This window comes from Sphaerodactylus townsendi, linkage group LG05, assembly GCF_021028975.2.
Source record: "Sphaerodactylus townsendi isolate TG3544 linkage group LG05, MPM_Stown_v2.3, whole genome shotgun sequence".
Classification (NCBI taxonomy): Eukaryota; Metazoa; Chordata; class Lepidosauria; order Squamata; family Sphaerodactylidae; genus Sphaerodactylus; species Sphaerodactylus townsendi.
Window position 1 is genome coordinate 86,946,464 of NC_059429.1, and position 26,551 is coordinate 86,973,014.

General features: G+C 42.8%; 1 protein-coding gene across 1 annotated transcript in view; it reads left to right on the forward strand.

Annotated features, from left to right (window-relative positions):
- The window catches only part of TMCC2 (transmembrane and coiled-coil domain family 2), a 97,327-nt gene that overhangs the window by 59,018 nt on the left and 11,758 nt on the right, over positions 1-26,551 (forward strand). Inside the window, 1 exon segment of the mRNA XM_048496611.1 lies at positions 21,748-22,682. Coding sequence (XP_048352568.1) covers positions 21,748-22,682 — 935 coding nt within the window.

Sequence of the window (26,551 nt, forward strand, 5' to 3'; positions counted from 1 at the left end):
AGCTTTCCCCACAGTGGGGACCCAAGTGGCTTACACTGTTATACCCTCCACTCAATTCTCACAACAAACCTGTGAGTGGGGATTTGGGTCTAGGTCTCCTAGTGCCTAGTCTGACACCCCAGTACTGGTTTTCTATCATATCCTGACCTTTGTCCTAATTCCTAGAGGGCTTAATTAATTTTAAATAGAAAAATCCAGACTGGTCCCATAACTTCTCAAGTGATGGGTTCTTCTCATCTTTGAAAATCCTGGAATGCCTTCACTGAGCTGACTGAACGACTGGCTTGGGAAAACCAGAGCTTGTCTCTTCTGACAAGGCATTTTTTTGTTGGCTGTGATGGGACTTGGATACAGCCGCAGTGGCTCTTCCCTCCATGCCAGCTGGCTTCTGACTGTGTCAGGTTTCAGGACTTTGCCTCCCCATACCCTTTTGAAGATTAGGTTATTAGGACTCGTCAGAGTCGACAACTGTCTGGAGAATGAAATTGCTTCAGAGAGCTGAAGGATCTGAACAGTTTGACAGAAGCTCCATTGAAGCTAGACAAAAGCCAGACCAAATAAATTACAGGAGTCAGTATTTTCAAATGAAAAAGAAGACAGTGGTGAAGACAAAAGTCTATAAACGAGAGGCATTTTGAAGAATGAACAGAAATATCCTATTATACTGAAGAACTGGACCAAAAATTATTGGAGATAAAGATTGCCTTCACAGCAAAGTATCCTTTTTACTATGTTGAATTTTGTACTATATTGAATTTGATTTTTGAGATCAGCTGTTAGCCACGATAACTAAATAGAACTTCCATGTTCAGAAGTAGAATATCTCTGAATACCAGGGGCAACAGGGAAGATATTTAGCTTCTGTGCCCCTGCTTTTGAGTCTCCTGGGGTATCTTTGGCTGCTGTGGGAAACAGGATGTTGGGGTAGATGGATCTTTGGTCTAATCCAGCAGCCTTTTCTTAGGAGCAAGGTAAAGGACAGTATTTAGACTTAGGAGGTGGTAAGAATAGAACTCATGGAGTGGGATTCCTAATATTCCATGTTATATTACCAATTACACTGACTATTTGCAGCTTCCTCAGTTCAGGTTAGCAGAATGAATTAGTGATGTTTTCAGGGGTTAAGAGACAGAGGGTTTATACACAAGCAAGTTCTTTGGCTGCAGACTTTGTTACAGACTGTGAGCATCTGTTCAGTTTTCTGTGCTACACATTGTCAAATATAGAATGGGGGGAAGAGCAGTATTCTTTCTCGTGTGCTACAGAGTGTGAAACACTTTGACATTCTAGCAATAATATCTATATTACCTATTATTCTCATAAATTCAGCCTTCATTTCTTTTCCTTCCTGTCATCTTGTTCCTAGGATTGAAAACTCAAGGAAAGTATTTCCTTTTCATTCAGTTTTTGGAGATGACTCTTGTGCCTTGTGCTATCGATTCAATAATATGATAAAAAGATCAGTAGGAGTTTATATCAAAATATTAAGTGCACTGTTGGCTATAAGGACAGTGGTTGATTCCCTGAAGGGATCCTTTGTAAATAGGGGAGTTAATGCAACACTACATCCAAGGCATGAAATCACTGTAATGTGAACTCCCTCTGCTAATTCTTTGCTTAGCACTAAGATGAGATGATATCTCTGGTAGGAGAACTGGGCTGGCAAATAATGGGAGCAGAATTAGCAATGTTCTGCTACACTACTGGCGGTAACACCATGGCTCAATGGTAGAACATCTTAGTTTCAGAACAGGTGCCTTGAGCCAAGAGGAAAGGAGGAAATAAGTATTTTCGTAAAGAAAGTAATTCATAAATAAGATCTACTTTGCATGCACAAAATCTCAAGTTCAATCCCTGGCATCTCCAGTTAAAGTGATCTGGTAGCTAATAATATGTAGTGATTCTAGAAAGCTAATAGTAGTCAGTTTTGACAGTACTGACAATAGTAGACCAATATTCTGATCCAGTATAAGACAGGTTCATGTGTATATGTTCATACCTCAGTAATCTGTACAGGAACCCTATGAGGTAGGCTAGCAGTATCATCCTCCTAATGCAGATGGTAGAAGGGTTGGCTTGGAGAGAGTGACTTTCCTAGAGAACCTAGTGAACTTCTTATGGCTGTGGGATTTTGTGCTACTTTTTCAGTTTTTATTATTTTTGGTATGTATCCATGAACATAAAAACTAATCTTACAGTAAGGACTTTAAGAACAACTTAGAAGATGTATCAGAAGATTCCATCCCTAGATTGCAATACTCCGCTACTTACAGTCTTGGTTGCTAGTCTTTATTTGCTCTAAGCTGTTTTCAAGGATGTTGAAAAATCAGATCATTAAAAGATGTAATTTCCATGTGCCTTCCCTTCTGGTCTTTTGTTGTGAGTGTTAGGAATGAGGTCTGCCGGACTGAACCATATTCTTTGTTCATGAATGCTGTGCCATCTGGTCAAAAATGTAGAAAAACGCCCTCCAGTTCTCTCTTCTGTTCCTTTGTAGCCATAAACATGCTTCATCTTATTCTTGCAAATCTGACTGAAGTCATGGCTTGAATCCACAAGCAGAAAGAAAAGAGATATTTTCACCAGTACTGCTCTGTGGGGAACCTCCAATACCTCGCACAGTAATTCCTGGGGTCGCCCATTCAACAGGAACAGAAGTTTGGGATGTATTTTGGGCTGTTGGAGGAGGGAAAAATGGAAAACGTTGCCCCCTCCCCCAGTGCCTGCAGTAATCTAGACGGAATTCAGGGTAGCGTGTTTCAGTACATTTTCAGATGTTATCCCTTTTTGTTTGCATTGCGCCCTGTATTGAGAAGTGGTATAGTTTTTCACAAAAGCTTTTTCTTAGCAATAAAGCTTGCCATGTGATATATATATAGTCAGAATTAATACAGATTTTGGTATGCACCCTCTTTTCAGCACAGTTTTGAAGCCTTCTGCTGGAATAAGAGCCACTAGAACTGACGGAAGGCTCCTTTAACTGCAGGAAGACTTCAAACTTTGTGGAGCTGAATGGTATGATACAAACCTTTGATTCTAAGGCTGGGTCGAGGGTTGCTATCTCTAGGTTGGGAAATTCCTAAAAATTTGGAGGTGGAGTCTGGGGAGGGCAGAGTTTAGGGAGCAAAGGGACCTCAGTGAAGTATAATGCTATAGAGTCATGCTTCCAAAGCAGCCATTTTCTCCATGGGACCTGATCTCTGTAATCTGCAAATCAGTTGTAATTCCAGGAGATCTTCACACTTCTCTTGGAGGTTGGCAACATTAACTGGGTGTGTCCTAAATACAGTGCAGGACATCATGTAGTTTGTTTTCCTCTTTTCTCCACCTTGTGTAAATGTTGCAAAAAAGTTCTTAGCTGTTGGCCAAGATAGACAGGGAGAGATAGGCAAAGACTGAATCCATTTGACATCTGTTCTTCAGACAGCACTAGCAAAACCGTCTCTTACTTACAGGGTAGCTGAGAGCGAGGGGTGTTTTTGTAGAGAATAAAACCAAAATGTAATGAAAATGATGCAGCTCCAATAACCCTTTGTGTTGCCAAAGCCTCGTCCACTTGGAGAATGCAGTTCTTTTTTTGGCAACAACAGGCCGATGTGGGCAAAAGCAACCAGATATTTTCACTGTGATTTCATAACAGCTGCAGACCTTGAGAATGTTTTCATGCTGATACAGCTAGAAAGAAAGTACCCAGTCATACTTTGCAACTATTTAGTCTTAAGAGTGACGGGAAGTTGGCTAGATTCCTACAGTTGCAATCCTAAAAACACTTTCCTGGGAGTGAATAAAATAGGACTTACTTCTGAGTAGACCTACTTAGGACTGCTCCCAAAATAACTTCTCCATGAAGGCAGACATGTAATACTAATAATCTGGAAGAAAAAAATGTAAATTTTGCAAATAAAGACCTTGTACAGGATTCCTTATTCCTACATGTTACTTTCCTGAAATCTTTCCTGCAGCCCCCACGTCTGTTGTTTATCCTGAGATAACCTTTTCTGCATGTACCAATTCATGTGGAATTGGTAGGTATCAGAAGTGGCAAGGATAATTAATGCTTGAATTATAGATTGCCAACAGCATCCTTAATGACGGCTGTATTTGAATATGCTGATCAACAGCTAACTACCCATAAGAGGGAAAAGGTAGTCTGACCACCAGTTGCTACTTCATGATTCATTTCTCCATGTCTTGGAGGTTGCATAAATTAATTTACAGGCAAACTGGAGCTTGAGCTTTATGGAAACAGATAGCCTTCATCTCTCAGTGGCAAGAATGCTCATTGTTGCTTATTTATTCCTTACATTTTAGCTGTACTGCCATATTTGCAATCAGGGTGATTGATAAATGCTTTGTAAATGGCTATTCACATTCTTACTCACTCATCCATGTTAAGTTGCCACTATGAGAGGAAGTAAGACAATTGCTTTAGATTAGTTCTTTTTCCTCTCAGACTTAATATTGTTAAGTCACAACTTGAAACATGTGTAGGCTGCCATTTCACAACTCTTGACCAAAGTCCTTTCTCTGGGTTTTACCTGGGAGTCTCTACTAATGCTTACTGTTCCTGAGTTATTTCACCAACTAAAAGCTAGACTATTTAAACAGGAATACCAATTTCTTTTGAGTAAAGCACAGAGCTCTTGTTCTCTATTATTTTTGGAATTATTCCCCAGAAATTCTACCCAGCTACTTACCTGGACCAACTGGTAAATTATAAACTTAGATGGGTTATGACCAGAGCAAGATGTAACTCCTTTCCCTTAGCTTTACTCCAAGGTAGTTTTTCTAATATTGCTCATCTTAAGCAATGCTACCTGTTCTGTCTCCATATACCTGACTCACTTGCCCATGTTTTGCTTTACTGCCCTAAACATAATAATCTTAATTATTGTGCATAATAATGTAACTGACCTGGCTGCATTATTTCCTACAAGATTTGCATCTCTTCCAGGCAAAATAAAAATGATTAAGTTACTGGATAATCCTGAGGTAGAAATATCCGAAGCTGTAGCCACATTCTTAATACATGTTTTGCATGCCTTGTAACTTCATTTAGTTTTAACTGTTTTGGCTTTTTTTCTAATGCCTGTTAAAGGTCTCTGAAATCTGAAACTCTTGACCTGCAACTTCATAGCATATCTAAATAAATTGTATCCAAAGTAACTCAAGTGAACTACTCAAAATCTAGTCCAACATCTGAAAATTTAGGGTAGTCCTCTTGCTTTCTTGAATGTGGAAATTTCTATAGCCCCTAATTTTGGGATTTATTCATGCTGCTGAGCTGATTTGGTGTGAAAAATGGCCTATATCCCACCACTCCATTCACTAAATCTTGGAGCCTTCTTTCAGCCTAAAATGACTTCCTGCAACAGTGCCAGATTTAGAAGAAAACAGGCCCTCGGCTATTCCACTTGTGAGCTTCCTCTCATCTTCCCATCCTCGTAACTTGAGGAAGATAGAAGAGTGTTTGAAACAAAATTTACCGGCAGTAAAACTGAGTAATCTGATAGTTAAAGTCAACTGATCAGTATGTGAAATGCTTGTTTTGAGTTATTGGTTTAGGACAGTATTATTCTGAAATTGAGTGCAAGGAAAATTACTGAAGGGCTGTTTAGAGAGCACAGTGCATTATGACACCATGTGTAAAAAAAGGCCTATGATAGTGTGAAAAATATTATACACCTTGGTCAGAGGCTCCCTAGATTTTGAGGCCCTAGGCTTTAGCCTGCCAAGTCTACAGGTAAATCTGATACTGTCCTCCAATTTAAATCTCTTACACATATTCGTGGGTTTTTAAAATTGTTTTACAGGAAATCTGTATTAGAGGGCACCATGGAAACCGTATATCAGAGTTTGTATGTGCAATGAGAATGTATTCACATGGTGAAATATGGACTTGAGGAAGTCAAAATTTGTTGAGTTATAAAGTTCAAGAATATAATGAGGATGAGATAAATTCATAGTGCACACAGCTGTCATGAGTTGTCAGCTAGGATGTGAGATGCCTTGGAGACAATTGATTCATTCAGCTTCATAATTCATCAGAGGAAATAAGTGGATGAGAAGGTGCTGGGCATACATTTATCCGTGGCTTTGAGGTACAGTCTATGATGATGAGCTGGTAAGATGGAAAGCACGCACTATGTCATAGTGAAGACAAACAAAACATAAAAAGAGAATTCACAGCCTTCTGCTGCAGGTGATCTCAGATTCCTTCTGGCATTGCAGCCAAAATGACTGATATGCATACCAACAAATCAAATGCTGGTTAGATTCCCATCCTTCTCCTCCACTGTTGCAGGCATTGTGCTTTTGGTTCTTAAAAGTGCTGCCTGAATTCATTCATCCACTCATGAGTTGTTTTAGTAATTAAACAGCAGCGAAATTTTGGGGTTTTTTAAATGCAACATTTATTTGCTAGTTATTATTGCTGTTGTTATTATTATTATTATTATTATTGTTATTAATTAAATTTAATAAACCGCCCACCCCCTAAGGCTGTGGTTCTCAACCTTCCTAATGCCACGACCCTTTAATACAGTTCCTCATATTGTGGTGACCCCCAACCCTAACATTTGTCCATTTTACAGATGGAGAACACTGATGCAAAGAGTCTTAGGCGACCCCTGTGAAAGGGTTGTTCGACTCCCAAAGGGGTCCTGACCCCCAGGTTGAGAACCACTGCCCTAAGGGCTCTGGGTTGAAGAAGTAAGTTTCTTGCTGATATCATGAGGGGTAGCCATTCAGTGATATGAAGAGCCCACCTACTTCAGACTTGCTTAGTCACCTCCTCCCCTGCTTCCGAGTTTTACTCTGGAAGGAGTATATATGGATTGAATGCAGCAAGGGCACTTCTAGAGCAGCTCCAGTTCTCTAAAAATGTGTGATTTCTCTTGCAATCTAGAAGATGCTACAGTCTTGTTATCTTATCGGCATTGGAGACTAATTTGGTTACACTACTTGACTGTGACCATCAGGATTCCCCTGATTGCTGAAAACAGGGTGTGCCTAAGTGAATGAGGATGGATGTCTGTGTTGCCTTTTGCTCTCTGAGGAATCCAGATATTGACCATGTGTGCATGGGAGACTGAAGTTTGATTGGCCATATCTGGACACTTTTTGTGGTCTTGCAGCAGCATTCATTTCTATGGTTTTAAGGCAGTACATCAGCCTGCTGGTCCTGCTGCTGGCCACATGGCCAACAGAGACTGGCACAGGCTATGTAGATTTCATTGCTTTCTTCCCATGCTGTTTAAGAACCTTGTGATCTCTCAGTTGCATACTATCCCAGGAAACCTCAGGGAGATGTGTGCTTAATTAATTGAGATGATTACCTAGAGAAGGTAGATAAGTCCTTCAGTTGGCATATACTGAGTGATTAAAATCTGTTCCAGTTACGGTACTATGTAATCTAACTCTCTTCAAAGCAGGCTTTATTGATTTGTCGGTGGGCCAAAAGATGCTTTTTTGCATCTTATTATTATTATTATTATTGTTATTAATTGGACCTAGATTGGACTCCAGTAGTGATGGGGTACCTTGTGAAGCTTTCTCTAGCATAGCAAAATCCTTATGTAGCTTTTCCTTGGATCACAGTTAGGGAGCAGCAAATCCTTATACTTTGTGATCTGGGCCTGCAAATTTGCAGAGGTGAGTCACTGTTTTGCCTTAATGGACCTGTTTGTCTGAGTTAACCATGAGCCAACACTGTCTTACCCATTTGACCCTGCGTACCAACACTGGTAATATTGATTTTTAAATTATTATTATTATTATTATTTCACATGTTAAATCTTTAGGCTTTTAATTAACATTCCCTTTAAACATCTCTTTTAGGGCTCAATTAAGCTGTAAAATTAGCCTTTCCTTATTTACAATTTTCATCAAAGGTTTTCTGTCAGAGCCATATAAAAAAATTCAACAGCAAATGTAACTATTCAATAAAGTCTGCTTTGAAGAGAGTAAAAGTAACTATATTACAATGGTACAAAGACATGAACCCAGTAAAATAAGCTGTGAATTCCTTGCAGTGGGATAAAATTAGAACAATGCTGCTTTCCCTCTCCCACCATTATTAGTTATGTTTTGTGCAGCATTAACATGTCATTCCAGCTTTCCATTCCAGTTAAAAGCTGTATGGCTGCATACCAGGAAAGATGGTTCCCAAATCCCAATCAGCATAACAAGAGAGTCTTGTTCTCATTTTACTGATGAGGAACTAAAAGTCTAATTAAAATTGCCTTCCCAGAATTGTATCATTTTTTTCTTGGCAGACTTTAACTTGACTTTCTACTTGCTTTGCTGCAACCTTGCAATTTGCTAGAAAAAGGTAATCCAGGAAGATAGAAGTTGTGCAAATTAGACGTATAACAGTAATGGGTAGAAGGTGGGAGAGAAATATTTATAAATCAATAAACAGAGAGGGCTTGATTTTTAAAGGAATCTGTCTTGCTGTACATATTGGGTCCGCATCTCCTCAGAACGAGGTTCAGAGCTTTCCAGAGCTTTAGTGTAGGAATTGATGCTCACCCCTAGATAGGGACAGAATGGCATTTTCCCAACACCAATACATTAGTTTGATTACTAGGAAATTGCATTGCAACTGAATCCTGACAAGATGGAGGTGCTATTTGTGCCGAGTTCTAAGGTCCAATCCATAGAGAGTCATCTTTGCCTGGTCAAAAAGGACCAGGTGAGAGATTTGGGGGTCCTCCTTGATATGCAGCTGTCTATGGAGGGGCAAGTGGCAGCTGTGGCTGGTGGGGCCTACCAGCCTCTCTGGCTGGTTCAACAGCTCCACCCATTTCTGGAGCAAAAAGACCTGGCTACAGTTGTCCAAGCGCTGGTAACCTCCAAATTGGACTACTGTAGTGCACTGTGTTTAAAGACAGTCCAGAAGCTGGAGGTGGTACAGCATGCTGCAGCTCGACAGCTGAATAACCCCCCAGGCCATGTGCATATAACCCTCAAACTGAAGTATCTGCACTGGCTTTCCGTTCGTTACTGGGCTCAATTTAAGATCATGCTGGTCATGACATATAAAGCCCTAAACGACTTGAGACTAGACTACCTGCAAGAGCACCTTCTGCCCAGTGGTGGGATCCAAAATTTTTAGTTACAGGTTCCCATGGTGGTGGGATTCAAACTGTGGCGTAGCGCCAATGGGGCTGGGCAGGGCATTCTGGGGGCGTGGCCGGGCATTCCAGGGGTGGGGCATTCCTGGGCGGGGCTGTGGCAAGGACATAGCCACTGTGCCAGTCCTTGGGCGGGAAACGAATGTACGCAGGCTCAGGCTGCCACGCACGCCGGTGCACCTCCTGCTAGACTGCTTCAAGTTCTGCGCGCTACTGCTGAGAGGAGGGGCGTAACTAAGGCAAAAATCACATGGCAAAATCACCAATTAGTAACTCCCTCTCGGCACACACAAATAATTAGTAACCTACTCTTGGGAACCTGTGAGAACCTGCTGGATCCCACCTCTGCTTCTGCCATATAGACTGACCTGAGCGCTGAGCTCATGGGGAGGGGGCCTGCTGGCAACCCCTTCCCCCTCAGAGATGAGGAGGTGAGGGCTGAGCAGAGGGCTTTCTCTGCAATACCTCCCACTTTATGGAATGCCTTCCTATGACAAGTCCAACAGGCACTGACGTTATACAGCTTTCAGTGCCTGGTTAAAACCTCCATTTTTGCTTGGGTATTGGGTTTGGATCGTTATTAGGTGAACATCCTTTATTTGTCTTTAGGGTGATGCTTTTAGTGTAATGTTCAGATATTTTTATATTGTGTAACCCCCCCCCCCCAGGTGTATTTGAAGGGTAGGATAGAAATGTACTAAATAAAATAAATTACCCTTGAAACAAAAATGCTTCCATGACCCTGTGTAACAAAGGTGCAATATCTGTATAAAATACATCAAGTGCAAAAATCCTTAGGAGACCTTACTGAAATTGCAAATGTGTGTGCCCATAAAGTGGGAGAGAAAGACTGCAGTGAAAGATTACCATTTTGCAGATACTTTGAAAATGTGTGCCTGTTAATGTACCATGCTGAATTATGGGATCTGATATTTGCATCCCAAGCTGATTCTGAGTCTGAGCACTGGGGAACCTGACTTCAAAGGAAGCTCTAACCGGTACCCTTTTTCCTTTCTAAGCAGGAGGCTTCACAGATGTTGTATGTAAAGAACTGCTTATATAACTGCCTCTGCCATGTTTCCTTGTCCTTAGATGCAAGGAACCTGGTCACCTCTCACATTAAGTATTCTTGAATATACTGTGAAGCATCAATTATGTATGCCAAATTGACATAATGGCAAGGATTTCCCCATAAGAGCATTTTATTGACAATATTGTTATGCACCACAGAGTTTCATTTCTATTGTTCCAAAGTGTTCTTTTCAAACAACACTGACTTGCTCAATGAACAGTGAGTCATGATGTCCATTCTGTGAATGCAAGGGGGCGGGGGAGAGGGGCACTAAAGAAATAAAGTGGTTTTCCCCAGTATCTTACATGTTCCTTCTGCCCCTGGGTTCACTCTGTTCTCTTTGGCATTAGTCGAAACTCATTGTTCTTGGCTACTGACACAGAAGCTTTAGTTCCTTAGAGAGCAGCCTCAACGCACATGCCTTCCTATTCAGATGCTTCCGCCTACGTCCAGCCTTCCAGTCCTTAACTCAAACCCTACCAGAAGTTTCCCTGTGCAAGAGCTGTCAGAAGTTCATTACCAAAGCCACTCCTCATGCCAGAAATGCATCACTCTGACTCCTGTCCTGGAAAAAAAATATTGCTGATCAACTCTTTGTTAGGAGTGTTTGTAAGTACAACCCTCTTACTTTTGCTTTGGCAAGGCAAAGTGCTCAGGAGCGTGGACCGACCAACCCATATGCAAATGCTAGTCTGACAATATGGGACAACTAGGATGATAAAGCAACTGGATTTTGGCAAGGAAGATCCTGACTGCAGTATTCTCTGGGAGATAACATAGTGCTGCTGCTATGGTTCCTAAAACACAGTGGGCAGTCTTGGAGAATGAGGGAAGGTTTCCCAACATGCCCAGTTTTCACCTACAGCAATAATTTTTTCTGGATTTTTAATGTTTTTTTTATTTTTCAATCACCAGTCCAATGGCTGAAATTGATGCTATGCCCATCCTAAGCAGGGTTGCCCCATCTTTGGGAGGGCTGTTGTTCAGTAGTACAGCATCTGGGTTGCATCCAAAAAGTCCCAGGTTCAACTACCACAGGGGTAGGGAACCTGCGGCTCTCCAGATGTTCAGGAACTACAATTCCCATCAGCCTCTGTCAGCATGGCCAATTGGCCATGCTGGTAGGGGCTGATGGGAATTGTAGTTCCTGAACATCTGGAGAGCCGCAGGTTCCCTACCCCTGCACTACCAGAATCACCAGTGACAAGATTTAGGTCTATGTTTTTGGCAGTCCATCTTATATTTTTTTGACAGTCAAATTGCCCATTATCAGATAAGTAGTAGGTGATATGAACAGCCTCTTGCCGGAGGCCCTGGAGACTCAATTCCAGCCAGGGCAGGCAGTGCTGACATCAGAACAATGGTCTGATTCAGTGAAAGGTATCATATGTTTTATTTATGTGCATCTTTGAAATCCTATAGGGGTGTAATTCTGATTAGGATGGCATTGCTAGACTCCCAGCTTTGTTGGGCACATCTTTGAATAAATCATTACTACAGTCTTGAATAGATGGTGCTTCCCAAGGACATTGCCTTTTCTGACTTAGTAGGAGTCGTCGTCTTCTCTTTTTCTTTCTCCACTGCCACACACTTGTCCTTTTTGCCCTTTAGATATTAAACACCTCTGGTTTAACTGAACAACTTCTGTTAATTTTGTTCCTGCAGTTGTCAGCTCAGGTCTTTTGAGTGAAATGTTGTTCCTGTTGTCTTTCTTATAGCGTTGACAGCAGGGTAAGCAAAAAGAATTTTTAAAGTGTCCTGTGTGTAAAAGGAACCATACCTTTAAAAAAATTTCTTTCAATAGATGGTGCTTCCCAAGGACATTGCCTTTTCTGAATATAGTAGGAGACCCTTACAATTTGGGCCAAGGTTCCTCTCCCCCCCCCCCTTCAAAAGGCTTTCTCATTCTGAACAAGCCAATTGAGTTTTTTTATTTTTTCCCCGTTTTCTTAAATTGGCAGAGTCTGGAAAAAGCATACCTCATGCCTACTATTTAGAGCAGTGGTGGCGAACCTATGGCACGCGTGCCAGAGGTGGCACTCAGAGCCCTCTCTGTGGGCACGCGCACACAGAGTTTGTCATATGGGGGGATGGCAAATCACCCTCCCCCCACACACACACATCTAGGCTGGCCTGGGCCACTGGTCACAATGTGCACACACCGCTGCAAGCAGGGAGGACTCGGCTGGCAGACCTAGTGCCTGTGCTCTGGGTGGCTGCTCCCCAAGGGGGGGGGGCAGAGGCAGAGGAGGCGGAGATGCTAGTGGTGTACATGGGACTTGCTGGAGGCTAGAGCAGGCTGGCCCCTGCTCGAACAGGTGGGGCGGAGGCAGAGGGGTGGATCTGCCCCGGTGTCCCCCCGTGATATTTACCTTAGCCCGGGATTTTCCAATGCAGTCTGGAGGCTCTTTTTAAAAATCCTGGTGTGGCGCTGCTTGTGTCTGTGCCATGCAAAAACCAATCAGGAGGAGGATCCCAGTTTATTTTTGCCGCCCAGTCAGCTGATCTCCCCACCTGACGTTCATTCAAGCTGCTACTCAAAAACAGCAGCCAGTCAGCATACCGGGCAAGCTCACAGGTGCTTGCAGCTGCCACTCAAAAGCAACAACCAATCAGAACAATCACTTGGACTATTTTCCTCAGTACAAGCTTTATTTTAAATCAATTATCAGACCTATTCACTAGTTTTCTCCCTCTGACAGCAAAATCTTATTTTAAACTATTAAAAACACCGATCAGCTTCTTCCATTTCTACAGCACGTACACAAAAACACCAAGCAGGGGCATACCAAGTGTATTGTTTCCGCCCAGCTGGCTGATATCCCTGCCTGACATCCATTCAAGCTACCACTCAAAAACAACAGCCAATCAGAACAATCGCTCCGTCTATTTTCCTCAGTACAAGCTTTATTTTAAATCAATTATCAGACCTATACACTAGTTTTCTCCCTCTGACAGCAAAATCTTATTTTAAACCATGAAAAACACAGATCAATTTCTTCCATTGCCACAGCACATACACAAAAACACCAATCGGGGGCAGACCAAGTGTATTGTTGATCTTCCTTGATGTTCATTCAAGCTGCCACTCAAAAGCAACAGCCAATCAGAATGTGGGATGCTGGGCATGCTCAGAAATGCTTCCGAAGCAAATATAGAATCCGGGTCATGCAGAGCAAACTGGAGCATTACTAACTCTGCTCCTGGGCAGAAGCAGGGAACTGTACGCAGAAACCGGGATAAAATAGTCCAGGTATATATGATCCCAGCTCAACCCCGGTGTCATTGTGCCGTGCAAAAAAGGCCATACACTTCTGTATCCTGTCATCTGAAAATGCCTATATAGTTTGCTTAGAGATGTTTAAGCAGCTCTATGCCCAGGATTTCTATTTTATGATGTCTTTGCTTTGGTTTGAGAACTAACATCATAAAAGAGTAAAACGTCACAAGCATCTTTCTTAATTTTCATTTCAGTATGCATGGGATTATATCCATGGGAAATCACGGTATAATGCTAGAGATGGTGAGGGCTTACAAATTCTTAACCTGGGAGCACATCATATGATACAAGTGTGGAGTTGTAAGGGCTTGCAGAAGGCATCTCATTTCCTACTCCCATATTTTCCCTTTCCTGAAAGCCTCTTCTGTTTTCTTGCATACTTCAGTCCTTCTAGGGTTGCCAGCTTCCAGATGGGGCCTAGAGGTCTCCCAAAATCACAATGGATCTCCCAACTACAGAGATCAGTCCCCCCACCACCACTCCCTACCCAGTGTTCCCAGTTCCAGGTTGGAAAAATTCTGTAGATTTGGGATGGGAAAATTTTTGGAGGGCAATGTTTGTGGGGCAAGCCGCTTCAGCAGAGTGGAGACCTTCTTATTCACTCAGACCTTTGGCCTTTGACCCCTAAATGCCCTCTCTAGTGGTTGCTGGTCTGGTCTGGGGTGGGGGAGGGTATGTGGGTGGGTAATGATGTAGTTTTTAAGACTGTATACACACACACACACACACACACACAAAGATTGTTTTTAACTGATGTTTTGCCTTTATTAATTCTGTAAACCACCCTGAGAGCTCCGTAAAGGGCAGGGTATAAATCTCAATCAATCAATCAATCAATCAATCAATCAGGCCATAGAGTAATTTTCTCCCGGGAAACTGATTTCTATCATTTGGAAAGCAGCTGTAATTCCAGGAGATCTTCATTTGCCATCTAGAGGTTGGCAACCTAAGTTCCCCTGGAGCAGGGGTAGGGAACCTGCGGCTCTCCAGATGTTCAGGAACTACAATTCCCATCAGCCCCTACCAGCATGGCCAATTGGCCATGCTGACAGAGGCTGATGGGAATTGTAGTTCCTGAACATCTGGAGCGCCGCAGGTTCCCTACCCCTGCCCTGGAGGAAGCAGCTGCTTTGGAGAGAAGAGTCTGTAACATTATACCCATCTGAGATCTCAAGCTACTACCTGGAGGTTGGCAATCCCACCTCAGAGCAGCATCTACCTAGGAAAACTGTCCCCACTGTGTGGCACTAGCTGTTGGGCTTGGCCCACTTGGATCATAGAGAACTTTAAAGGACTTTAAAGGGAATATTTAAATCCTTCCAACTGCCCAAACCACCCATGGAACAAGCAGGTGTAAGTTTGAAGGGCCAGCATTTCCAGGCTGGAATGCCAGTGTAAACTGACTAAAGTTGGGCATTCCCAGGAATGCCCTGACCGACTCTCCACCCCACCCAGCGCTGGCTCTATGGCAGCCCAGACTTCCAGGCTCGTCTTCCACAGAACTATGGGGCAGTGGGATGCTGGCATTTTTGCTCTCCACACTGGCATTGGACCCCCTTACATCGGTGGAGGGAACTAACATCTTGGCACAGCCCTCCCATCACTCCCACAGCACAATCCCCACCCTCATCTGGATTGGACTTTGAACTTTGCTGAATGGCTGGTGGGGTATAAACTGCTGCATTCAGTATCAGTGCATGATGATCTTTGACTAGTTATATTATCATCAATGCTATAAAAAAGTTCAAAGATTGAAAGGAAAAATTGTTCATCTTCATTTTCAATTTCTATTGTTCATCTTCATTTTCAATTTCTATAACTAGTCAAAGATCTGTTTTTCACCATTTTTAAAGCAATACCATTCTTCTGTCTGTATGGTAATTCACAGTGCACATATTTTTGGCACTGCACAAAATGTTTTTAACTGCATATTAGGAAACTACAATGAACAGGACTGAATATGCCACAAGGTAGATTTGGGACCTGGCTAAATGATAGGACTAGGACAGGAAAGAGCCGAAGAAGTCTTGCCTGTCTTTTCCTTCATCAGGGATTGTAAAGTATATAGATAATATCCACGTTATGACCTGGCAACCCTTCCCTTGTCTTGCTTTGCTCAGTTTCTTCTGCATCTGAGACGTTTCCAAGCCTCTTGTACAGAAAAAAAGACGACCCTGTTAAGTATGGATACTAAAACATGGTTACTGTTTGCTTGTGCAGTGATACTTTTTTCCCAAGCAAATTTATCTCTTTATGTTGCTCACCCAAGTTGGTTGGGTTTTCTCAGACAGGAATTTTGACTTCATTTTTACTGTCAGCAAGTTTGCTTGTCTCATCTTGTTGCATTGACTGACTCTGTAGTGCACCCTTCTCTCAGGCAAAGGCATATGTTGAATATACTTCTATGATTCTTTAATTACTTTTGTTTTCTAAATGGCATCTACTGAGGGTTCAGACAAAAGGCAGAGAGCAGAGTAGGGGAAAAGAGATTCTTACCCTTTTACTCTTGGATCATTTCTCCTACCAAAATTGTTCCACAAGCTGTTCTTACTTCTGGCAAAAACGTTTAGGTACAAACTGAAAATGGGGAACAAACTGAATCCTACAAAATTAGAATTAAGTATGTAAAAGGTCAAGAGATTGTTTAAGGGACCGCTAAATATAAAACTGCTATCAAAAATAAATATGTCTTTATTACAAATTGAAAGCATCTACACTTGTAAAAGGCCCACAATAGCCTACCTTATGCATACAGTATCACAATTACAACACAGAGAAGGGTCCTGTGGGACACTTTTTTGACCCCTAAAAACAGATGCTTTTCGGCCCCTTTCTCAGAGGTCAAAACTAATATCAGATTACAAATTGCAGTTATAACAAATTTTTATAACTGAGACCAATTGTTAGAGATTTGTTTAAATTAGCACCCAAGTCTTCCATACAACATGCCAATCATGCCCAATTCAGCTATGGCAAAACTTTATAATGTCTCCATACTACAATAATTTGCTGCAGACTAAAATAATTTCCTATGACTGAGGCATTATAAGGTCTTGCTGTAGCAGAATTGGGCATCATTGGCACATTGTATTGTACTGTACAGTACAGTAAACCTTTATTAGGCACAAAATTGTATTATACTCTTTAAGAGGATATGGCCTTGTGTGAAAACTGTGAGTATACCCTTGGCCATAGGGTTGCCACTCCAAAATAAAGAACACTAGAAAATAAGACAAGGACATCTTATTTATAATGTCAGTCTTTTACAACTAGAATCAACTGGGTTACAACAGCTACATCTTACTGGCATCAAAACACCATCAATACTCTGATAGACTGTATTTTTCTAGCTGTGTTTAAAATTGCTTGTTACAGTTACTGCACATTTTTCCAATGAATCCATCTGAAAGAATCACAAAACCATTCCTTGAAATAAAAATGGGAAGCACTACTTGACAATACAAATGCCCCCTAATATGATACTTATTTAAGAACAAGAAATATATAACTCCTTCACAAGACATGTTCCCAGAGTTTCATCAGGGCTGACGTCCCAAGTTTGCTTTTATCTTTACTATGCACAAAGTAGTACACATGGGAAAAAAATCCATTTTCTGCAGGCTCCAGTTCAATTCATTCAAGTTGATAAAAGACACTGAGAAACTTGTGTTCTGAGCCCTGAAAAGCCCCTAGAGTAGGACAGGGGTTAAGAACAGGCAAGCAGGCAGTGTTGGTAAAGTCTGCATTTTTTTTAAAAAAAGTGCTGATCTAATTAGGCTGAGGCAAGTTTGTGGCTGCTCCATATGATGTTGTGTGTGGGTTGTGTTTTCCCCTCCTGTTTTCCTCTATCATACAGCAAATATAGTAGGATGTCTGAAGCAGAAAGATAACAGTAGCTAGGACAGATCTCCAATAGCTTTCTGGGTAGCCCTGATGTTGTTTCCTTGTGGTTTTTTCTTTGCCTGGGATCTCCTTTTGCTCAGCAGCAAGACTTAAACCACTATGAGCAGGAAGAAAGTGCTGGAACTGGATGAACTTTATAAGGTAGGCTGTAAAGGTTTGCTTGGTCTATGATTTACGAACCAGTAGCTCTGCTCCCGAGAGAGAACTCTTAGGGACATAATTAGCTTCATCCTGGCAACAGAAGGTTGAGCTCCTAGTCTCTGTTCAGTTAGCATTTTGCCCTGAAATTCTGAGCTAAAACCTCATTGATTCATGGGAGATAATGGAACAATTTGAGGCCTGTTTCAGCCAGCATAAATAATGGAACTTGGGAGGATTAATTTCAAGATGAATATATTGTAAAATGTTAATATATTTGTTTAGAAGCTAGGAAATAGGAGTGTGACTGGTGTCAGTACTCCACAGCATTGGGAAGCTTTCCGGGCCCCACAGATGATAGGTGGTCCATCAAGCTGAGAACTAAACCAAAGACTATTCCTAATCCATTCCCCCAAGCCAGCTGTCTCCTAGTACCATGTTTGGGGAACAAGTGGAAAAGGTTGAGGACTATTCCTAACTCTGCCGTAGACCAGATAGTGTGATCTTGAGGCAGGAGCCTCAAGTTATACATTTTCCTGACTATAGAAACTCTGGCATATAATAAAAAGTATATTATTCTACTGCTGACTTTCTAGCATGGTGTAGTAGTTAAGAGCAGTGGAAAGAACCAGGCTTGATTCCCCACTCTTTCACATGAGTGGTGGGCTCTAATCTGGTGAACCAGGTTCATTTCCCCACTCAGGAAGCCTGTAGGGTTATCTTGAGCTAGTCACAGTTCTTTCAGAAATTTCTCAACCCACCTACCTTATAATTTGTCTATTGTGAAGAGAGGAAGGGAAAAAGCTTGTAAGCCACTTTGAGACTCCTTACAGGAGAAAAATGTGGGGTACAAATCCAAACTCTTTTTCTGTTCTTATCTTCTGAATGTGTTGGTAAAAATGTTGGAGACAGAGGTTCCAGTATCCCATTTAAATTTTGTTTGCAATTGATATTTTGGAAGTTTTTACAACTGGTAAACTTGAAGTAATGCTGTGTTCTTTCCAAGCAATTCCTGCATACATTCCCTGATCTCCTAGTATGTCTCATCTACTACAAGTTGATTCCAACGTTTCTGGAATATTTGAGATACAAATGTAGAGTATCATAGGTTTTAGAAAGGGATGGGGGATTTTAAATAGCGTCAGATGAAAGTTAGATAGTGCCAGTTTAAACAACACATGGATATAGATAATCATACTTTTTTTTAAAAAAAGAAAGAAAGTTATACTTCCTTCAAGATAAACTTCCATACAGCATCTGTAAAGATTTGTCTCAGTTTCATGTTTAATTGTAACAAGCACCTGAATCACCACGTCTGTAGAAGGCAAAAGTTAAGAAGTCTTCTTGTTACTGTGCTGAAAACTATCAGTTTTGAAAAGGGATTAAATTATGTTACGTAAATGTTCAGCTCAGCAAAATATGTGCAGACAGATGTATGAGTCACATAACTACAGTGATCACATGACAGCTTGGTTTTGCTTGTGCTATTCAGCTGTCATGGGTACAATTTAGCTACCTCCAAGATTTGAAGACCCATCAGTGATAGTATGAACTGGATGTAGGCTGGACAGAAGATCTGGTATGAAGAGAATCTAAAGTAAGCAGCTCTACAAAGGTCTTGTTCTCTTAACAATAAATGTATTTGATGTTCAGTTAATTCAAATCTTTACAGTCAGTATCTTCAGGATGGTTTGCATAATAATTTTTAATTCAAATTTGCAAGATTGACTTGTGTGCACTCTCACATGGAGCTTTGTTTGGGTGTAAAATGGTTGAGCAAGTTCTGGAGATTTCAGGGCAGGATATGGGGATGGGAGAGACCTTAGTCGGTATAATACTATAGAGTCCATCCTGCAAAGCAGCCATTTTCTCTGGGGGAACTGATTTCTGTAGCCTAGAGATCAATTGTAATTCTGGTAGATCTCCAGACTTCATCAGGAAGTTGGCAACCCTATGTGTTGGGAAGGATTCTGATTGTTCTGTCTTGGTTCTGCTCCTGACCTCCTTGAACTCCACGCATGCATCCAATTGGATTTTATGTGGACAAAAAGTATTGTCTTATGGTATCTCTCCAGCTATTCAGCATGGAAAGCTTTCTTGATACTGCATGGAAGTTCCTGCGGGACCTGCATTGTATCCGCAGGTGTTTTCCTCCAGGCATTTGGCCAACCGACTGTTACTCTTGGCTCTGTGGGCACAGTGGGGAGGGAGGAATCCGATTTGAGTTGATTTATTATTATTATTATCATTATTAAGGCATCTGGTCAGGTTGGGGGCTGATTTTGCTCTTCCTGCATGACCAGATTAGTTGTGCCCGGGGACATGGGTGACCCCATTTCCCTAGGGAAATAAACCTCTGGCTTAGAAGAGTATAACTGTTTAAGATGCACTGAAGTCTTGTTAGATGCTATAGAACAGCTTAATTCTAGAGAATCTAGGCCTCTGGAAGGCAAGGGGCACCCCAAATTAGTGATAATATAAAGCTGTCAGTTTACTGGGATCCCAGCAGTGGTGGGATTCAAATAATTTAACAACCGGCTCCGGTGGTGGGATCCAAATAATTTAACAACTGGTTGTTTACAAGTACCATTTTAACAACCGGTTCTGCTAAAGTGGTGTAGACCTGCTGAATCCCACCACTGAATCCCAGTGTCATTGAATATGCTACAGGATTACACAAAGAAGGCACATGGAATATGGCTACAAAATCTGAATTGGGAAATTCCCAGAGATCTGAGGATGGAGCCTAGGGAGGAGAGTGACTCAATAATGCAATAATACAATAATGCAATTGAGTTCACTTTCCAAAGCAGCAGTGATGTAGGAGGTTAAGAGCTCTTGTATCTAATCTGGAGGAACCGGGTTTGATTCCCAGCTCTGCTGCCTGAGCTGTGGAGGCTTATCTGGGGAATTCAGATTAGCCTGTACACTCCCACACATGCCAGCTGGGTGACCTTGGGCTAGTCACAGCTTCTCGGAGCTCTCTCAGCCCCACCCACCTCACAGGGTGTTTGTTGTGAGGGGGGAAGGGCAAGGAGATTGTAAACCCCTTTGAGTCTCCTGCAGGAGAGAAAGGGGGGATATAAATCCAAACTCCTTCTCCTCCTCCTCCTCCTCCTCCTGCTCCTCCTCCTCCTTTCCAGGGGAAATGATCTCTGTAGTCTGGAGATCAGTTGTCATTCACAGAGCTCTCCAAGCCTCAGCTAGAGATTGGCAATCCTACTATTTTGAGATGAATTCTTTCTCACTGGTACTTTCATTTTTGCTTATGACTTTGTACATTGCTTGGTACAAAGTTTGACTCTCTTTTCTGCTTTCCGATTTCCTTTGCTTGGGCAAAGGGTCACGAATCAGTCCTCTTCTGATCAGTGGAGGGAAAGCAAATCAAAAGAACAGTTCGCAGATCAGTGACTAAAATTATATGATTAATAGCAATTAAGCCATTAACAGTTTTGATATTTGAAATTTTCCCAATTTTAACCAGGTTGTTGATGGGTTTAGTGTAATTAATTAAAGCTTTAGCTGCAGATTGAAGTCGGTTCCCAATTAATCTGTGGGGCTGAGAAGGAAGGACACAATTCCATGTTGAATACGCTTGCTAGCTTCTTTTCTGTGCAGAATGAGAAATTAATTTATAATGGGGTTTCTCTTCCTGGTTTGCTTTGAAAGATACCAGACATTTTGCTTTTAGGTAAAACTGCTATAGCTTTCCCATTAACAATAAGGAACTTCTGGCAGATAAAACAGACAGGATCCAGCGGAGATCAAAAATTTAAAGCTGAATTTTCTATAATAGTGATCGCATTTGAACATTCTTTTTACATCATCAGCTCTAGTGTGTTTGGCAGAGAGCTGTGTTCCACATCGTTGAAAAAATATTAAAAAAGGAGTTTCCTTTTAATAATGCTTTTGTTTATTGGGTTGTCAGCTTTATGTTTTGAAAGTGGCATGTTTTGGTAGCATGCACATTCATATACACTATATTAAGTAATGAAATGAAAACCCAAGGATTAATAAATTAAACATCTGTAATCCAGTGACGTTCTTCTAATCCTCTCATTACTCATCTCCGTTTAGCTAACTATTCATAGCAATTCATCACCACTCTTTTCTCTTGTGCCAGCCTTGTCCTGCACAGCCTCTATCCTGCACAGTGGATACTGGGGAAAGGGATTATTTTTTAATATCTTTCCATGCTCTGTCTTTTTCTCTCACAGTTGGATAAAGGGGATACGAGCCAGCTGAGTCTGCCTTCCAACACAAGCCATGGTGATGCTGATGGAAACATCTGCCTCGATGTTCCAGATGGCAACCCTGACCCACAGAGGACAAAAGCGGCCATTGACCATCTTCACCAGAAGATCCTCAAGATCACTGAGCAGATCAAGATTGAGCAGGAGGCACGGGATGACAATGTGGCTGAGTATCTGAAGCTTGCCAACAATGCTGACAAGCAGCAGGCCTCTCGTATCAAGCAGGTCTTTGAGAAAAAGAACCAGAAATCAGCACAGACCATCGCCCAGTTGCATAAGAAGCTTGAGCACTACCACCGAAAGCTAAAGGAAATTGAACAAAATGGACCTTCACGCCAGCCGAAAGATGTCTTCCGGGACATGCATCAGGGCCTCAAGGATGTAGGGGCCAATGTCCGCTCCAGCATCAGTGGCTTTGGAGGGGGTGTGGTAGAAGGTGTCAAGGGTGGGCTGTCAGGCCTTTCCCAAGCCACACATACAGCTGTGGTCTCTAAACCTCGTGAATTTGCAAGCTTAATCCGGAACAAATTTGGCAGTGCAGATAACATTGCCCACTTAAAGGACACATTGGATGATGGGCACCCTGAAGAGGCTTCACGGACTCTCAGTGGGAGTGCCACTTTAGTGTCAAGTCCCAAATATGGCAGCGATGATGAGTGCTCCAGTGCCACCTCTGGTTCAGCAGCAGGTAGCAACTCAGGGGCAGGCCCTGCTGGATTAGGCAGCCCCAAATCTAACACCTTGGACAGTCACCACTATAATTTTGATACCATCATAGAAGAACTGCGGGAAATAAAGGACATTCAGTCACACCTTGAGGATTCCATGGAAGACCTCAAAACCCAGCTACAACGAGACTATACTTACATGACTCAGTGCTTGCAGGAGGAACGTTACAGGTAAACCATTGCATACTCATTCTTCTCTCAAATAGGAAACTTATCAGTTGCATACAATCTCAGCTTTCTTGCATTGTGGACTTGCTGGCTTGTCATTATTTTGCAGATCTAACAAATGATCATGCTATGGGTGAGACATATGAAGATGATGATATGGGATCATGTTTTACATTCAGCTGTCAAAATAATTGACATTATAAAAATATGTATCCCATTATAAAAAGAAAAAAGGGGCAATAAAGAGTGAGTACTGCTTAAGTCTTAAATCTAGCAGTTTTGTTGATAGCCACAAAGGATTCTGGGACATGAGAAGGTAAAGGATTAGTTCTTTTTTGGCAAGATCACTAGACTAAGAAATGAGATTAAAACTCAATGCACACTTAAATAGAAATGTACTATTTCTTCATATAAATCAGAGGGCTAGTCCGTGATAAGATTTTTTAAAAATACTAAAAATCAGATAATGTATTTATTTTATTTGACTTCTATCCCGCCTTATCCCTGCAGGGCTCAGGGCAGTTCACAACATGAAATTGCAGCCATTAAAACATTATAAAATCTAAAATACTGGCACAAACATTATAAACAACTAGCTGTACCCGGCCACGCGTTGCTGTGGCTCAGTCTGGTGAAGTGGAAAGGAAAGGAAAGAGAAAGTGGACGCTTGTTAAATTTTTAGTGTCACAATGCATGTTGGTATACAGTATCTTGTGTTGTTCCATTGTTTTGTTGTGAAGTAGCTGTTGCAGTTGGCAAACAGTGGAAGTTCTGATGGTGGTAGAAATCACACAGTGTGCATGCAGTGCATCATTGGCATCACCGATGGAATTAATTGGAAGGAGTTCATGGTGACTATCTGGATAGGGGAGCAGGGAGGCGAGTATATGGTAAATTTGTCCTGTCACTGTGAAAGTTTGGAGGAATTGAGTTGTGTCAATTTCCTTGGGGGAATGAGTGCATTTGGAAGCATGAGTTGTATTTCCTGGTGTTACCTAGGAATGGATTTGATTTGGCGGTGGTTTAAAGGCTTGTGGTGGTGTGGTTGTGCCTGTTGAGGCATTGTCATTGTTGTAGTGCCGCAACACATTCCTTTCGGTGTTCCAGTGAATTTCAGAGCCGTGTAATAAGGACACACTTCAGTCATAGAGCGAGTGATAACATGCTGGCTGTTTGCCATGTGGTAGTTTGTGTAGGTATGTGTGATGTGTGGAATGAATGGGGTTTAGCAGGTGAATGTCAGAGGAGGGCATAGGAGCCTTCTGAGGGAGGCCAGTGTGGTTGTACTTCCCATAGCAGAAGGAGGCAAAGGCGGGTTTGTGGGAGGGCATGGGTGTGTATAGGGGTGTGTTGTGGGTTGTAGGGTGTTGTAGCAGTGAGCTGAGGATGTGGAAGAGGCCGTCATGGGAACATGGGTGTTGGTTGGTACAGTTAGAGAAGTGTAGGTGAAGTGTGTGGTAAGTGGTTGGTGTTGTGTTAGAAGCTGTGCATGGCCCCTTAGAGCAGTGGTGGGTAACCCATGGTGCAGGCGTTAGGGGTGGCGTTTGGAGTGTAGGCTGGCGTGCAAGGCTGGTGTGCACACAGGCCTGTGGCTGGGAGTAAGAGTGGTGGATGGGAAGGGGGGGTTGTGTCTGAGGAAATCCTCATTGGCTTGCGTGTCATACAGTGTAAGTGCTGCACAGGTGGTTCACCAGATGTACCCCTGAGGAAGGCACACCTGCGTTCTAAACAGAAACCTCAGTAATCAGGTGGAGTTGGCATGGTGGAATGTAACGATAAAATAGTGGGTTTTGTCTTGCAATTTGGGCAGTCGGTCTTGAGAAGGCTGGCCAACAGTGCTGTAGAGCAAGGAAGAGGAGTATATGCAGCTTAGGTATGTGAATTTGGAGAGAAGGGATGGTAGATTTGGGGTAGAGTTGAAATCCTCATAGCATAAATGTCAGTAAGCAGGATGAATTGCCAAATTGGTCCGTTGCGAAAAATAAGTGGGGTTTGTCTTGCAATTTGGGCAGCTGGTGTAGAGAAGGCTGGCCAACAGTGTTTGAGAGCCACAAAGAGGAGTATGAACATATGAGGTAGACGCAATGGGAGAGCAGGTGGTGGAGTAGTTGCAGAGTTAGTTGTTTGCAGTGGGAGAGCAGAGATGGTTGAGTTGGTGGAGAGTTGTGTGTGAGGGACAGACTGTTTGTTGTTGGTAGTTATAAGCGAGTAAGTAAAGGCAGACAGCTGTGGAGAATATGGGTGAGGTATTGTGTATGTGATGGTTGACTGTGGCTCATTCCAAGACATGCAGAATAATGCACTTTCAAACTGCTTTCAGAGCTCTTTGAAGCTGTGCGGAATGGCAAAATCCACTTGCAAACAGTTGTGAAAGTGGTTTGAAAACGCATTATTTTGCGTGTGCGGAAGGGGCCTGTGAGCGAGGGCAGAGTGAAGTGGGTGATGGAGGAGATGGGTGCAGGAAATGATGTGAGTGAAGGCAGAGATATGGGAGGGCAAATATGTGTGAGGCAGTGATGTTTGGAGAAATGTGAGGGAGGGCAGACTGAAGTGTGAGAGGAAAGGTGGATGAGGTGTGGGACAGGGCAGAGTGAAATGTGTGAGGATGGGGGGGAATGTGTGTATTGAGAGTATTTGTTGCCAGTGTTACAGGAGTAATGGGTGAGATTGCGATTGAAGGTTAACGATTGCAAGAAAGAAGTGAGGGCAGACAGTTGTTATTCTTCGCAAGAGGGGAGGGAGCTGAAGGGGCGCAAAGGTGGCTGGAGAGAGGGAAAGTTGGTGCGCACTGAGGGGCAGGAGCAGAGGTCCTTGTGAGAGTGTGGAGTCCGGGTGTGGGCTTGGAGGGATGCAGGGAGAAAATGAGTGTGGGGGAGGGGGGAGGGAGAAGTGTGTGACTGAGGTGGGAGATGTGATGGAGGGCAGAGAATTGGAAGTGTGTGAGGAGGTGGAAATGTGTACGCATGTTTGTCTTGTGTGAGGTAGTAATGGGTGAGGAACAGCAATTGAAGGTTAAGTGCAGGGGGAAATAATTTGAGTGAAGCGCAGAGAGATATGGAGGAATATGTTTGAGGCAAGTGAGGTTTGAATGTGAGGGAGGGCAGACTGAAGTGTGAGAGGAAAAGGTGGATGAGTGTGGGACAGGGCAGAGTGAAATGTGTGAGGATGGGGGGGGGGATTAACGTGTGTGAGAGTATTTGTTTGTGTGTTATTAAGGAGTAATGGATAGAGATTGAAGATTGAAGGTAACGTGGGTAAGAAAAAAGAAGTGAAGGCAGCACAGCTGTGGAGAATTGTGTATGTGGATGTTTGAATGTGTGGGAGGGGCAGAGTGAACTGTGTATGGAGGAGGTGGACCACAGAAAAGTGGGAGAGAATACCTGTGTGAAAAGGGGAGAACCCCCTCACGTGTGAAATGGAAGCGGGTGGTGGGGCAGTATAGGGTTGCTTTGGCGGCGTGAAGGAGCCGTGGAATGGCGAAGCTGCAGCCCTCAGAGGCACCGCGCTGTGGGAGGCTGAAGTGGAGGAAATGAGGCAGCGAGGTGGCTGAGAGAGGGAAAAGTTGGTTGCTGGGGACGGGGTCAAGCTGAGTCCTTGAAGAATGTGAGTCTGCGCGAGGTTTTGGAAGACAGCGGGAAAAAGAGTGTGGGGAGGGGATTGCCTGAGTTAAGGAGGAGGCGGCTGCGTTAAAATGAGGCTTGTGGTGGCCGTTTGCGCTGGGGGGAATATTGGCACATCTGGAGGAGGGGTGTGGACGGGCTGGCTGGCTGGTAGCAGAGACCGGTGCTTGGGTGGCAGCGAGGGTGGTTTTTGCGCGTTTGGGCCGCATACACACAGCGAGGATATGTTGCAGATGGAGGAGGAGGCGTTGT